At 49.8% G+C, this 12,127-nt stretch overlaps 2 protein-coding genes across 3 annotated transcripts; one reads left to right on the forward strand and one right to left on the reverse strand.

Moving 5' to 3' along the window:
* Window positions 1-2,854: 2,854 nt before the first annotated feature.
* Window positions 2,855-5,324, reverse strand: RPS16 (ribosomal protein S16). Its single transcript, XM_027978277.3, has 5 exons — window positions 5,224-5,324; window positions 4,987-5,088; window positions 3,332-3,428; window positions 3,183-3,230; window positions 2,855-3,074 (listed from the first exon to the last, which is right to left on the reverse strand). Exons 1-5 carry the CDS (start codon window positions 5,269-5,271, stop codon window positions 2,929-2,931), a joined length of 441 nt encoding a protein of 146 aa, XP_027834078.1. The 5' UTR covers window positions 5,272-5,324; the 3' UTR covers window positions 2,855-2,928.
* Window positions 5,325-7,222: 1,898 nt separating this feature from the next.
* IL-15L (interleukin 15-like) lies at window positions 7,223-11,511 on the forward strand. 2 transcript variants are annotated; one of them, XM_042232025.2, is made up of 4 exons: window positions 7,223-7,520; window positions 8,246-8,403; window positions 8,533-8,577; window positions 9,566-11,511. In XM_042232025.2, the coding sequence occupies exons 2-4, from the start codon at window positions 8,278-8,280 to the stop codon at window positions 9,818-9,820; spliced, it is 426 nt and encodes a 141-aa protein (XP_042087959.1). In that variant the 5' UTR covers window positions 7,223-7,520; window positions 8,246-8,277; the 3' UTR covers window positions 9,821-11,511. The 2 variants fall into 2 exon arrangements, with proteins under 2 accessions (XP_042087959.1, XP_027833375.1); XM_027977574.3 differs by having other exon boundaries at window positions 7,403-8,147.
* Window positions 11,512-12,127: the final 616 nt, after the last annotated feature.

A 12,127-nucleotide genomic window follows, 5' to 3' on the forward strand; every position in this document is an offset into this window, starting at 1 on the left:
TCTGGTTTTAACAATCAGTTAACAGCAAAAAATGCTGTTACTGAGTTTTAAACTACATACCACAGGCGTTAGTCACTATTTCAGCTCATTCCCTTTGAGTCCTCAATATCCCTAACAGGCAAGTGAGGATCTGTAATCCCCACTTGAGAGATGAGGAAACTCAGGCAGAGAGGATACTTGCCCAGTCACGTGAGTGGGAAGGCTCAGAGATGGGATTCAACCACACAGCCAAGTCTGAGTCAGCACTCTTGACTGTCTTTGTCAGGTGCTGCTATTGCCACTGGGGGTACAACAGGGAACAACTCCTTGCCCACAAGAGGCTTGAAGCCTGGTACTCCAAAGTCCCTAAGTAATTACTGATCATTAGCTAGATAAAGTGAACAAGGCCTGGCTCAGTAAATGTTAGCTGCTGGCTTCCATTCAGTTATTTATTGAGTGGGTACGATGCCATACACCAGGGCATAGGCTGATTCTGGCTCCTTGGCCTGGACCTGCTCCACTGCAGCCTCCCAAAGGTCAGGACTGAGGCTGGCCCTCCCCGCTTCCGCCCCCAGCTGCACATTCCCAGCTTGAGGAAAGTTCCCAGCCTGGCCCAGGCTCCCAGCGGCGCCGGAATTCTCGGTATTTGAGGAGGCGGCAGCAGGGAGGGCGAAGGGGGCTGTCTACGCCAAGGCCTGGAGCGAGGAAGGAGGCGAGCCCCCTTCGCCACTTCCAGATGTGTCCCAGCTGTGCCTCTGGGAAGGAGCCAGGAGCCTCAAAATAAGGGGGGTCTCTGGGCCCTGTGGGAAAACCCTGGGCACTAGGCCTGCCTTGGCCCCTCCTGGTCCCTGCCCCCAAACCCCATCCCTCCTGCCTGCCCAGCTCCTACCTCTGCCTCACAGCCCCAGCTCCAACGCCTCCTCATGAATACCTTTCTTGCTGGTCTACTACAGCCTGCCTTTTGTAAGCTCTAATTAGGACAGGCTTAAAGAGGGAAAGTAAGGTCGGCTGGCTGCCGCATGCCTTGGGACAGTGCTGCCCTCCTGGGGATGTTTAGGTTAACGCCAGTCAAACCCAGTCAGGCTGTTAGTAACTCCAGCTTCAATGCAAAACTTCGTGAGGTGGTTATTTTGCCACTACACTAACTTTCTCAGCAGCTACGGTGAAGATACCTGCCTGCCACCCACCTCACAGAGATGGTGTGAAGACAATCCAACAATACTTAGCCTGGCACCTAGTGGAGCTCCACCAACCATACCTCTGTGTGTAATATCTATTTTCTACACCTGAGTACCATCCCACAAGGTTGTCCTGTCAGTAAACAACATTCTCATCAGTGCAGCCCAGCTTCACGGCCACATGTGGCTCCTGTTTCATCAGTAGGGCAAACATACAGTAAATCCCAAGTTCCTTTCCCGGTTTTTGAGAGTGCCGAGTCTTCGTTGCTGCACAGGTTTTCTCTAGTTGCAGAGCAGGGCTGCTCTCTAGCTGTAGTGCACGGGCTCCAGAGCACAAGTTCCATAGCTGTGGCACACAATGTGGCTACTCCACCCCGTGTGAGATCTTCAGGGCAGCAAAACCCGTGTCTCCTGCATTGGCAGGTGGATTCTTTACCAGAGCTGCCAGGGAAGCCCTCCCAAGTTCCCTTTATAAAGAAAATTGGTGAAACTACTCCTTGATCAAGTGGGTAATGATGTTCTTAACAGTTTGCTCAGCAGGAAGTAGTGAGGAAGCCCACTTGGGGGCAGATTGCTGGCTGCAAAGGCTGTTATAGGACAGATGCCCTTCCCACCCCAATAATGCTCACTGCTGCTGCTGCTAAATCACTTCAGTCATGTCCGACTCTATGCAACCCCATAGACGGCAGCCCACCAGGCTCCCCCTCCCTGGGATTCTCCAGGCAAGAACACTGGAGTGGGTTGCCATTTCCTTCTCCAATGCATCAAAGTGAAAAGTGAAAGTGAAGTCGCTCAGTCATGTCAGACTCTTAGCGACCCCATGGACTGTAGCCCACCAGTCTCCTCCATCCATGGGATTTTCCAGGTAAGAGTACTGGAGTAGGGTGCCATCGCCTTCTCCAAATGATGCTCACTAGCTTCCTTTAAATATGGGGAAAGAAACTGAGGGCAACTTAATTCACAAACAACAATTTACTTCCCTATACATATACCCGCACCATCCCCCAGAACTTTCTTCCATGACGGAAGTGCTGTAACATCTCTCTGGCCCAGGGGCAGCAACTGAGTTCACCTACATCAGCTCTTATCATCACATGGCAGACACAAGAGATGAACATGTCCTCAGATCTACGTATTCCCAGGCCCATAACGACAGTCACCTTGAGCGTAACTGGGACTTGCTTTAAGCAGGCCATGGGGAGTGGGGATTACCATCGACATCCTGAAGGATGAAACCAGTCAGGGGAAATCACGCACCTACCCACAACGGGGATTACAGACCCCTACCCAACCTCAATCCTATCTACACTACAGGTTGGCATTAAAAAATTTCCTTTCCCAATACATGCATGTATGGCCCTTAGCTGCTGACTTAAAAGACCTCTCCTCACTTTGTATTAAAGATTACTGATCTTACACATTTCCCCTGCTCTTCTCTGATATGCCATTAAAACAGCAGAAGGACTGAAGGAGGTAAAACCCACAAGGACACTCACACAACCAATGACCAGGAACCAAGCCCACCTGAGCTGTGTTCACACACTGGACTCAAAGTTCAGAGAAACTGAGACCAGGCCTGGTCCTACCCGTCTCTCCTACCCACGTCCTAATCAGAGTGGTAGCTTCTAGAAAGGCTTCTGGGGGTGTTTCTTGCATTCCTTTTAGACAAAGTCCCACCACAGAAGACCACAGCATAGTTCCTAAAACCTTAAATCCCACAACATTTATTATAAAGGTGCTATAAAGAGAAACCCTGATCTTCATGATGGGCTTATCGGTAGGATTTCTGGTAGCGGGCACGGGCACCAGGACCTCCAAACTTCTTGGACTCGCAGCGACGGGGATCGGCTACCAGCAGGGTCCGGTCGTACTGGATGAGGATGTCTTTGATCTCCTTCTTGGAAGCCTCATCCACATCTGGGGGTGAAAGGACGTGAGATTTAGACGCCAGCAAGTGTCCTCCCACTCTTTGTAGCCCTTCACACGCCCCCACCCACCTGCTGGGAAGGACCCACCCTCACTCACATTTCTGGTAATAGGCCACCAAGGCTTTGGAGATGGACTGGCGGATGGCTGTGAGGAAGACACAGACAAAAGGTACATCAGCTTTATGAACATCCAGGGATGGGACCCTGCCCTCAGACCCACCTATGTGCCCAGTGTCCGGGACTCACCGTAAATCTGGGCTACGTGACCACCACCCTTCACTCGGACGCGGATGTCCACACCAGCAAATCGCTCCTTGCCCAGGAGCAGAACAGGTTCCAGTAGCTAGGGTAACAGGAGACGTTACAGGATTTTAGATCACAACCTCACGGAACATTCCTCCACAGCTCTCTACAAGTAGCTCTTGCCACTGCTGGCCTCAAAGTATTAGTGGAAGATGGCTGGGCTGTTACTCAAAGCCCCCTATACACAGCCAGTAGAGCAGGGAGGTTTCTAAGAAAGAAGAGTTTGTTGAAGTCAAATTGAATCCTGCCTGAGCAGGTCCTCCTCCTGCGTTGCTCTTTGGACATCAGGTCACCTGTTTTTTAAACCTGATCCTTAGAATGTAGGCACCTTAGCCCAATAGTAAGGAAAACCTTTGCAGCCACTAAGCCTGCCCCAAATGGTGAAAAAAACCATTCCTGGGCTCTGTCAGGTGCTCTCCCCACCTGAGCTCTCTGCCCTCCCTTTGCACCGCACAGATTTCCAGAAAAATAATGATGCTATAACCCTACTTTGATTTACCTATTTTAGGCCTCAGCTCACAAGTCCCCTCCACCCCTGCTCTGACCCTTCCACCCAAGTTTGAGTCAGAAACCTTCTCTGGGAACCTCTACCCCAGTTCTGACTGTCTGGGAGCAGTGTTTGGCATTGGGTCCACTCTGTGTCCCCCACTGGATTCGAAGCTCTAGGAGGGCAGGCCCTGAAACCATCCAGGTCACTGCTTTGTTGCCAGCACTCAATACAGGATGCACACACAAAGCCTTTGAGTAAACTGTCAGTGACAATAAGCCACAATACTCATCTACCTGCTCTACGAAGGTCTAACTAACCCTGCAATGTAAACAGTTCTTCACTTTCTCACACATCACACACACCAACAACCTCACAGGGAGAATCCAATTTACCCTCACAACAGCCTTCAAGGAACAACCTATTTCCATTTTACAGAGAAGGGAAGTTACTGCCCCAAATAACACAGCTAGAAGAGGCAGAAATCAAACTCAGACATCTTTCCAGTCTGAGCCAAAGAAACTGAGGCCTTCCAATAAAACTTTATTCAGAAAAAAAAAAAGAAAGAAACAAACTGAGGCTTAAACGGGGACGGTAGAGGAACTCCTTTCACAACCAAGCACTACAAACCCGACTTCTGTTCCTGTTCTTCTAATGCTTATTGAGTACCTACAATATTCAAAACCTTATTTTAGTCACAATGTTTTGAGGAACAAAACATTGATTCCTGTCCTCAGAGTGCTCAAACTACTGTAAAAGGTCCCCCAGTAACTTACTGCAAGTCATCAGGCCCCATAAACTTTGGGAGCCCCCATGCCACCTCGTCCCAAATGAGTGACTTTCCAAACAACCCAGTTAAGCACCTGCTTAATCTCCAACATCCACGTTTCCACTCTCAATTCAAGCTTTCATAATATCGCCTGAACCCCCAACACCAGCTGCATCGTCAAATATCCCATTTTTCTATTCCCTACTCAGCCTCTAAACGTCCCCTGTTGACACAAGACCTTTCAGTTTCCAAGATCGACGAACTCCAGGAACCCAATTATTTCAACATCTCCGTCTCCAGAGCCCTCCACTCAACCCAAACGCCCGTCTTCAATCCCAGCACCTTGTATTGCAGCGTGCGCGGTTCGATCATCTCCAGGGGTCGTCCGTTCACCTTGATGAGGCCGTTACCTCGTTTGCAGTGCGCCACGGCCGTGGCCGTCTTCTGTGGAAAGCGAGGGGGAGAGAGCGGAGCCACGTGAGCGCTGGGCCTCGGCTCCCAAGTAGACCCCAGATGCCTTCCCACAGGCCTCTCCGACACGGGCCTCCCCTCGTTCCTACCAACGGGCGCCCGTCTCACCTTGCGTCCGAAGACTTGCACCGACTGCAGAGGGCCCTTAGACGGCATGATTGCAGGCGTAGAGACGAGATCTTCACCGCGCGGCGCCGCAACCGGAAAAGGAAAGCGCGGGGCCACCCTGGCCGCTTTTCAGGGTCTGCGCAGGCGCGTTGTGCTCAGCGTTGCGACGGGAGAGAGCTTTACGGCTTGTGGGCGGGACTTTGGATTGGCGGCAGGAAGGTGGGCCCGGGGAGCGGAGGGGGCGGGACCTGGGAGTGGAAGGGACTGGCCTGAGCGGTGTCGGGGGCCGGCCCGAAACGGCGAGTTGTTCAGTCACTCAGTCATGTCCGACTCTTTGGGACCCCGTGGACTGCAGCCCGCCAGGCTTCCAAGTCTTTCACTATCTCCCGGAGTTTGCTTAAACTCATGTTCGTTGAGGCGATGATCCATCCAACCATCTCATCCTCTGTCGCACCCTTCTCCTGCCTTCAGTCTTTCCCAGTATCAGGGTCTTCTCTAATGAGCCCGCTCTTCGCATCAGGTGGCCACAGAATTGGAGCTTCAGCTACAGCATGAGTCTTTCCAATGAATCTTCAGGCTTGATTTCCTTTAGGATTGACTGGTTTGATCTCCTTGCTGTTCCAGGGACTCTCAAGAGTCTTCTCCAGCACCACAATTCCAACGGATCAATTATTCAATGTTCAGCCTTCTTTATGGTTGAACTCTCACATCCCTACATGACCAGTGGAAAAACTAGCTTTGACTATACGGACCTTCGTCGTCAAAGTGATGTCTCTGCTTTTAATACGCTGTCTAGGCTTGTCACAGGTTTTCTTCCAAGGAGAGAGGAGGGTGAAGACAGGCCATAATTCACATCCTCAGTTCTCACTGGCCACTGCCAGCTCACATTTGTGTTTGGACTCTTCATTTATCTCCCTTCACTCCCATCCTCAATAGATTCTCATACATGCACACTCACCCCCTGCCCACCCTGGTCTTTCCCAGGGGGAAAGCAACCGCCAGGAGGTTGCTTCACAGTTGGCAGTCTTCCTATCTTCTAGAATTTCTCCTCAAGAATCCAGGTAGGATTCAGAATACCCCTCCTCCTAGAATCCATCTTCTTAAAGCATCCTCCCCAGAATCCTTTTCCTCTTAGAGCCCCTTCCCCAGAACCTTTCACCAAAACTCCCTTCATTTTAGGAACTTACCTGGTGGTCCAGTGGCCAAGACTCTGAGCTCCCAATACAGGGGCCCAGTTTCTATCCCTGATCAAGGAACTAGATCCCACATGCCCCAGTTAAGACCTGGTGCAGTCAAATAAGTAAATAAAAAAATATTAAAGGACTTTCTTCCTTTTAGAGTCTCCTCCCAAAATTCTCTCAGAGCCCTCATCTTAGACTCCCTCTTTGCCTAAATCTCCCTCCACTCAGGGTCCTCTTACCCCTCTTTTCCCCCAGAATCTTCCTTTCTTCAGAATCCACAATGCCTAGAATCCCCCTCCCTCAGAAGCTTTCTCTCCCCTAATCCACTTTTCCCAGAACTGCTGCCCCCTCCGAACCCGTTTTCACAAAATCTTCATCCCGGGACTTCCCTGGTGGCTAAGACTCCTTGCTCCCCACTCAGGGGGCCCAGGTTCCATCCCTTGTCTTGGAACTAGAACTCACATACTGCAACTCATGCACAAAGAAAATCAAAGATCTCCATGTAACTAAGACCTGGCACAGCCAAATAAATTATTTTAAAACAAAACAAAAACCAAAATCTATATCCTTCTCAGAGCCCTCTCTCAAAATCTACCTTTCCCCAAAATCCCCAGTCCTTCCACCCCCATCTGAGGAACCTCAGGATGGGGTAGCTCCTTGCTCCCCACTGCTCAGGATGCTCCCTTCCCAGCCAGGAGCTTCCTTTCAGGTGCAGGAGACAGTCAGCTGCCTCAGTTTCTCTAGGTCTGGGGTCCAAGGTTCAAAGGGGCGTGGTGGCTCACGGATGCCTGGAGGACGGAAACAGAGTGACGATTGGTGGGCGGGTCTGGGCCAAAGGGAGGAACCGGCAGCTCAGAGTCCAGCTCCAAAAGAGTGACAGAGGGAGAGGGCGAGGGGCCGGGGAGACAGGCAGCAAGGACCCAGAAGCTGACCTGGAGGGACCCACAGACCTACAGACACACAACACCAGAGAGAGAGGTGCACGTGGAGGAGAAGGCAAAGGCTGGACCAACGGAGGAGAGGAAAACGAAGAGAGACATCGGGTCAATCAGAGATGGACCCAGAAGTCACAAGTGACAGAGGCAGAGGCCAACGCTCAGAGAAAGAAGTCAGCAGGTACAGGCAGGCGTGAAAATCCAAGACACTTGTGGCAGAAATAGGAGAAAGGACAGCTGCTGCTGCTAAGTCGCTTCAGTCCTGTCCGACTCTGTGCGACCCCATAGATGGCAGCCCACCAGGCTCCCCTGTCCCTGGGATTCTCCAGGCAAGAACACTGGAGTGGGTTGCCATTTCCTTCTCCAATGCATGAAAGTGAAAAGTGAAAGTGAATTTGCTCAGTCGTGTCCGACTCTTAGCGACCCCATGGACTGCAGCCTACCAGGCTCTTCCACCCATGGGATTTTCCAGGCAAGAGTAGTGGAGTGAGGTGCCATTGCCTTCTCCAGAAAGGACAGCAAAGACTCCCAAATAAGCACCTGCAGGATTAAAGCTAACTGGTGTTTTCCAGTGGGAAGATAAACAGGCCACAGAATGCTCAGGCTGGACACACTCTGGACTGCCTCATGGGGCTGTTTGGGGGACAGGGGACGCTTCTAAACTCTCCGGTCTCTCCAGGATGATCCTAATAACCTTGCTGAGTCTGGTATCTTGATTGGGGGAAAGGAAGGGAAGAGAGTTCTCTGAACCACGACCTCCCTACTCTAGGCTCACCATCTCCCCCAGCCTCTGGGAGTACACTTCCAGGTATCTATGGATTGAGTAGAGATGGAAAGGCAGGGACGGGGCATTTCCTCTCCCCTGTTTTCCAGCTTGCTCCCTCTCTCTGTACCTCTTGTTTCCAGGAAACCAGGCTGGAACCAGAGAAAGTGTGGGGATGGGCAAGGTGTCTATGTGGCTTCTGTGGACCACCCTCCTGCTGGTGCTGCCCTTGGGAGGCCTAGGACCACCCCTCTGCCCGAGGGAGCCTTTCTACTTCCTCGTTGCCATCACGAAGATGCTGGTGAGGAGGGAGGGAAGAGCCAGCAGGCAAGGGCAGGCTAGTTAAGGAGTGGGGTGGGTGGCATGTTTGCGCAAGGGTCAGTCTCTCCCTCTCCAAGATCTGATTTTCCTTCCTACCCCACAATTACAGGAAAGCAAAAATGATGGCAGTCTCTACACCCCAGATAATCTATTGGTGAGTATCATATTCCCTCCTTACTGAGGTTGGACGTTTAGGGAGAATCCACTAGCTCAGGACACACTAGGAGGCCAGGAGGCAGGCAGGCTGGTATTCTGGCTGTCCGATTCTTGATCCACCCCCAGTCCTGACAAATGTATTTTGTTCACAGCTGTCTGTAACACCTAGTACAGTGATTGGCATATAATAGCAACAAAGGATGCTAATGACTAGAGCTATTATTTTAAATATATATATGTATATATATTTATTTGTTTGGCTGCATTGGGTCTTAGTTGTGGCACCTGGAATCTTTCATTGTGGCACACGGGCTCAGTAGTTGCTTCTCCGCATGTGGGATCTTAGTTCTCAGACCAGGGATCAAACCCCCATCCTCTGCATAGGAAGGTGGGTACTTAACCACTGGACCGCCAGTGAAGCCCCAATAACAGCTATTCTTACATAGTTCCTTACTTGGTGCCTGGTGCTGGTCTAAATGCTTTAAGTGTATTGGCCTTTTTTTGGAGGGGTGCAATCTTAGTTCCCTGACCAGCGATCGAACCCTGAGCCCCCAGCAGTGAAAGCGCCAGCGCGGAGTCCTAACCCCTGGACCACCAGGGAAGTCCTAAGCATGTTAGCTTAATTACTCTTCACACTGACCCTACAAGGTAAACAGAGTTGTCACGTATCGATGTGAAGGCTGTACATTGCACAAGGGTCCCACACCTACAAGGGCAGCATTCTCATTCTGGGTGTATTTGTCAGTTTCCAGCAGACGGCAGTAAAGTATCTTGTTCTAACAAAATCAGAACGTGGAAGTATTTAGGAAGGAACATCTTTTTGCACTTCTAGTAAAGGTAGGGATTATTCACAACTCCATTTACCGCTGAGGAAACAGGCTTAGATTGGTGAAGGGGCTTGTTTCAGGCTACAAGTCAGAAACTGTGGGGGTGAGGACTTGGGATCAGCCCTTGCCCAGAGACACCAGATCACTCTCTCTCTACAGGTGTGTCCTGCTGAGACTCTCCGTTGCTTCCGGCTGGAGCTGTCTGTGATTGGGTTTGAGGAGGGCCCATCCGTGGGGATTGTTGTGTTCCGCCTACAGCGCCTACTGGATACCCTGGGGTCCCGGCTGTGGGTGACTGGTCAGGGCCCTTGTCCACCCTGTGAAGGACACCCTCAGAGACCAGTCCCTCTTTTTCTGGCCAAACTCTTGGAGTTATTACAGGGGACTTGTGCTCAGGACCTGCCCTCAGCATAAACTTCAGAGGAAGTCTCCCTGGTGCTCCCAAAGAGGCCAGGTGGGGAGGGAGAGGAGACTTGATTTCCAGCCCTAGTTCTTAAACCCTAAGCCTTCTCCTTCTAGGCCAGAAGACCTTACCTGTAGCCCCAAGAGCCAGGGGAAGAGGTAAGAAGGAGGAAAATAAGGTGAGATGTGAAGCCTGAAATCTCTGACCTACTGGGGCAGGAGGTTGGATAAATGACCCCACCTTACCCCATTGTTCTCCCTCTCTTTCAGATGCTTCCTCTTCTCTCTGCTTCCAGGAAGAGACAATGCACACTTGTCCTCTAACCTCATCCCCATCCCTTGAGGAGAGGAAGTCTTGTGGCTCATATCCCTGGCTACAAATAATCACCACTTTGGAGAACTTGACAACTGGTCTCTGGTGAATCCTGAACATCTGTATTTTAAAAGTCAATTTTGTTGAGGAATAATTTACATACAGTAAAAGGAGAAGGAAAGGCAGAGAGAAGGAAATGGCAGCCCGCTCCAGTACTCTTGCCTGGAAAAATCCCTTGGATGGAGGAGCCTGGTAGGCTACCATCCCTGGGGTCACAAAGAGTCAGACACGACTGAGTGAGTTCACTTTCATTTTCTTTCACTTTCAAAAGATACCCGTTTTTTTAAAAAACTATTTATTTCGTTGTGCCGTGTCTTAGTTGTGGCATGTGGGATCTAGTTCCCTGACTGGGGATCGAACCCTTGCCCCTTGCATTTGGAGCATGGAGTCTCAGCCACTGGACCACCAGGGAAGCCCCAAAGGTACGCATTTTAAGTGTACATTTCAAAGGGTTCTGACAAATATATATGTATATAGCCACATTTCAATGACCCCAAAGCAATTCTTTTATGCCTCTTCCCTATCAGTCTCCATCTCTAGTCCTAGAGACTGACTAATCTGACTTCTGTTTGTACAGATTGGTTTTACCTGCTCTAGAATCTCATATGAATGGAATAATGCTGTACACATCCTAGTATCTGGCTTCTTTCACTCAGCGAATGTTTTTGATATTCATTCATGTGCATTATCAGTGGATTGTTATCATTCCAGGGCATGTATGCGCTGCAACTTGTTTATTCCTTCTCATGATAGACATTAGGTTGTTTCCTGCTTGGGGCTACTATGCATATCTCTTATCTTCTCAACTGTTCTCATGTGCTGCCAGATGGAGAGTTGAGAACCACTGATACATCAAGAAAGAGTTTTCCGCAGGGAGAAAATGATGGTTCCCTCTCTTTCCTGGAGTAAATGTCTTCCTGCAGAAGTGTCAATAGGCATTTTTATGTGGAATCCCATTCTAAAGAACTGCTGTTTAAAGGAACCAAGCTTAGGAACTTCAATGGTGGTCCAGTGGCTAAGACTCAATGCTCCTAGTGCAGGGGGCCTGGGCTCCTCCTTGGTCAGGGAACTAGATCCCACAAGCTTCAGCTAAGAGTTCACAGGCCAGGACTAAATATCCCACATGCTACAACAAAGATTAAGACCCCAAGTGCAGCAAGTAAGAACCCCGTGGCCAAATAAATAAATAAATACATATTTAAAGAAGAAAAAATTTAAAAAGGAAGCAAACTTATAGAAAAAGAAACTTTTTTGTGTGTGCCACTTCAGCCCATCAGTAACTCATTCCCCTGTAACTAACTAGGTATATATTAAATTTCTGTAAACTGAATCCAGATTTCTCATCGCTTACATGGGAATTTTAGCAATATGTTCTAAAAGCTCCCGATTTTTTTTTCCCCCTGCATCAGGTTAATTTTTATCTCTCCCTGATGCCTGTTCTCTTTGCCGTCTCTCTGACAAATAATTCAGTTCAGTTCAGTCACTCAGTCGTATCCAACTCCTTGCAACCCCATGGACTTCAGCACACCAGGCCTCTCTGTCCATCACTAACTCCTGGAGTTTACTCAAACTCATGGTCCATTGAGTCGGTGATGCCATCCAACAATCTCATCCTCTGTCGTCCCCTTCTCCTCCCGCCTTCAATCTTGCCCAGCATCAGGGTCTTTTCAAATGAGTCAGTTCTTCGCATCAGGTGGCCCATCCAGTTACATACATAATTTTTCTGAGCTTAGGTTACCTCATCTGAGACATAGGGGTATCTACCTCCCAGGAATGTTTCAGAGGCTGTGAGATAGAATCTGATTTATTTGCAAATTTGTTACTATTTGCTAATTCCCTGCCTCCTCGCGGCTTAGCACACCGCGTTAGGCATCTGGACTAAATTACTTCTGGCTGATGCTGAGGCTGGAACTCCAATTCTTTGGCCACCTCATGCGAAGAGTTGA

This window comes from Ovis aries, chromosome 14 (assembly GCF_016772045.2).
Source record: "Ovis aries strain OAR_USU_Benz2616 breed Rambouillet chromosome 14, ARS-UI_Ramb_v3.0, whole genome shotgun sequence".
Lineage (NCBI taxonomy): Eukaryota > Metazoa > Chordata > Mammalia > Artiodactyla > Bovidae > Ovis > Ovis aries.

Coding starts and splice junctions, on each gene's coding strand:
- RPS16 (XM_027978277.3), bottom strand. CDS start 5,271: ATGCCGTCTAAGGGCCCTCTGCAGTCGGTGCAAGTCTTCGGACGCAAG. Junction 3,429..4,986: donor CGCGCACGCTGCAATACAAG/GTGCTGGGATTG, acceptor CTGTTACCCTAG/CTACTGGAACCTGTTCTGCT. Junction 3,231..3,331: donor TCACGTAGCCCAGATTTACG/GTGAGTCCCGGA, acceptor TCTTCCTCACAG/CCATCCGCCAGTCCATCTCC.
- IL-15L (XM_042232025.2), top strand. CDS start 8,278: ATGGGCAAGGTGTCTATGTGGCTTCTGTGGACCACCCTCCTGCTGGTG. Junction 8,404..8,532: donor TTGCCATCACGAAGATGCTG/GTGAGGAGGGAG, acceptor CCACAATTACAG/GAAAGCAAAAATGATGGCAG. Junction 8,578..9,565: donor ACACCCCAGATAATCTATTG/GTGAGTATCATA, acceptor CTCTCTCTACAG/GTGTGTCCTGCTGAGACTCT.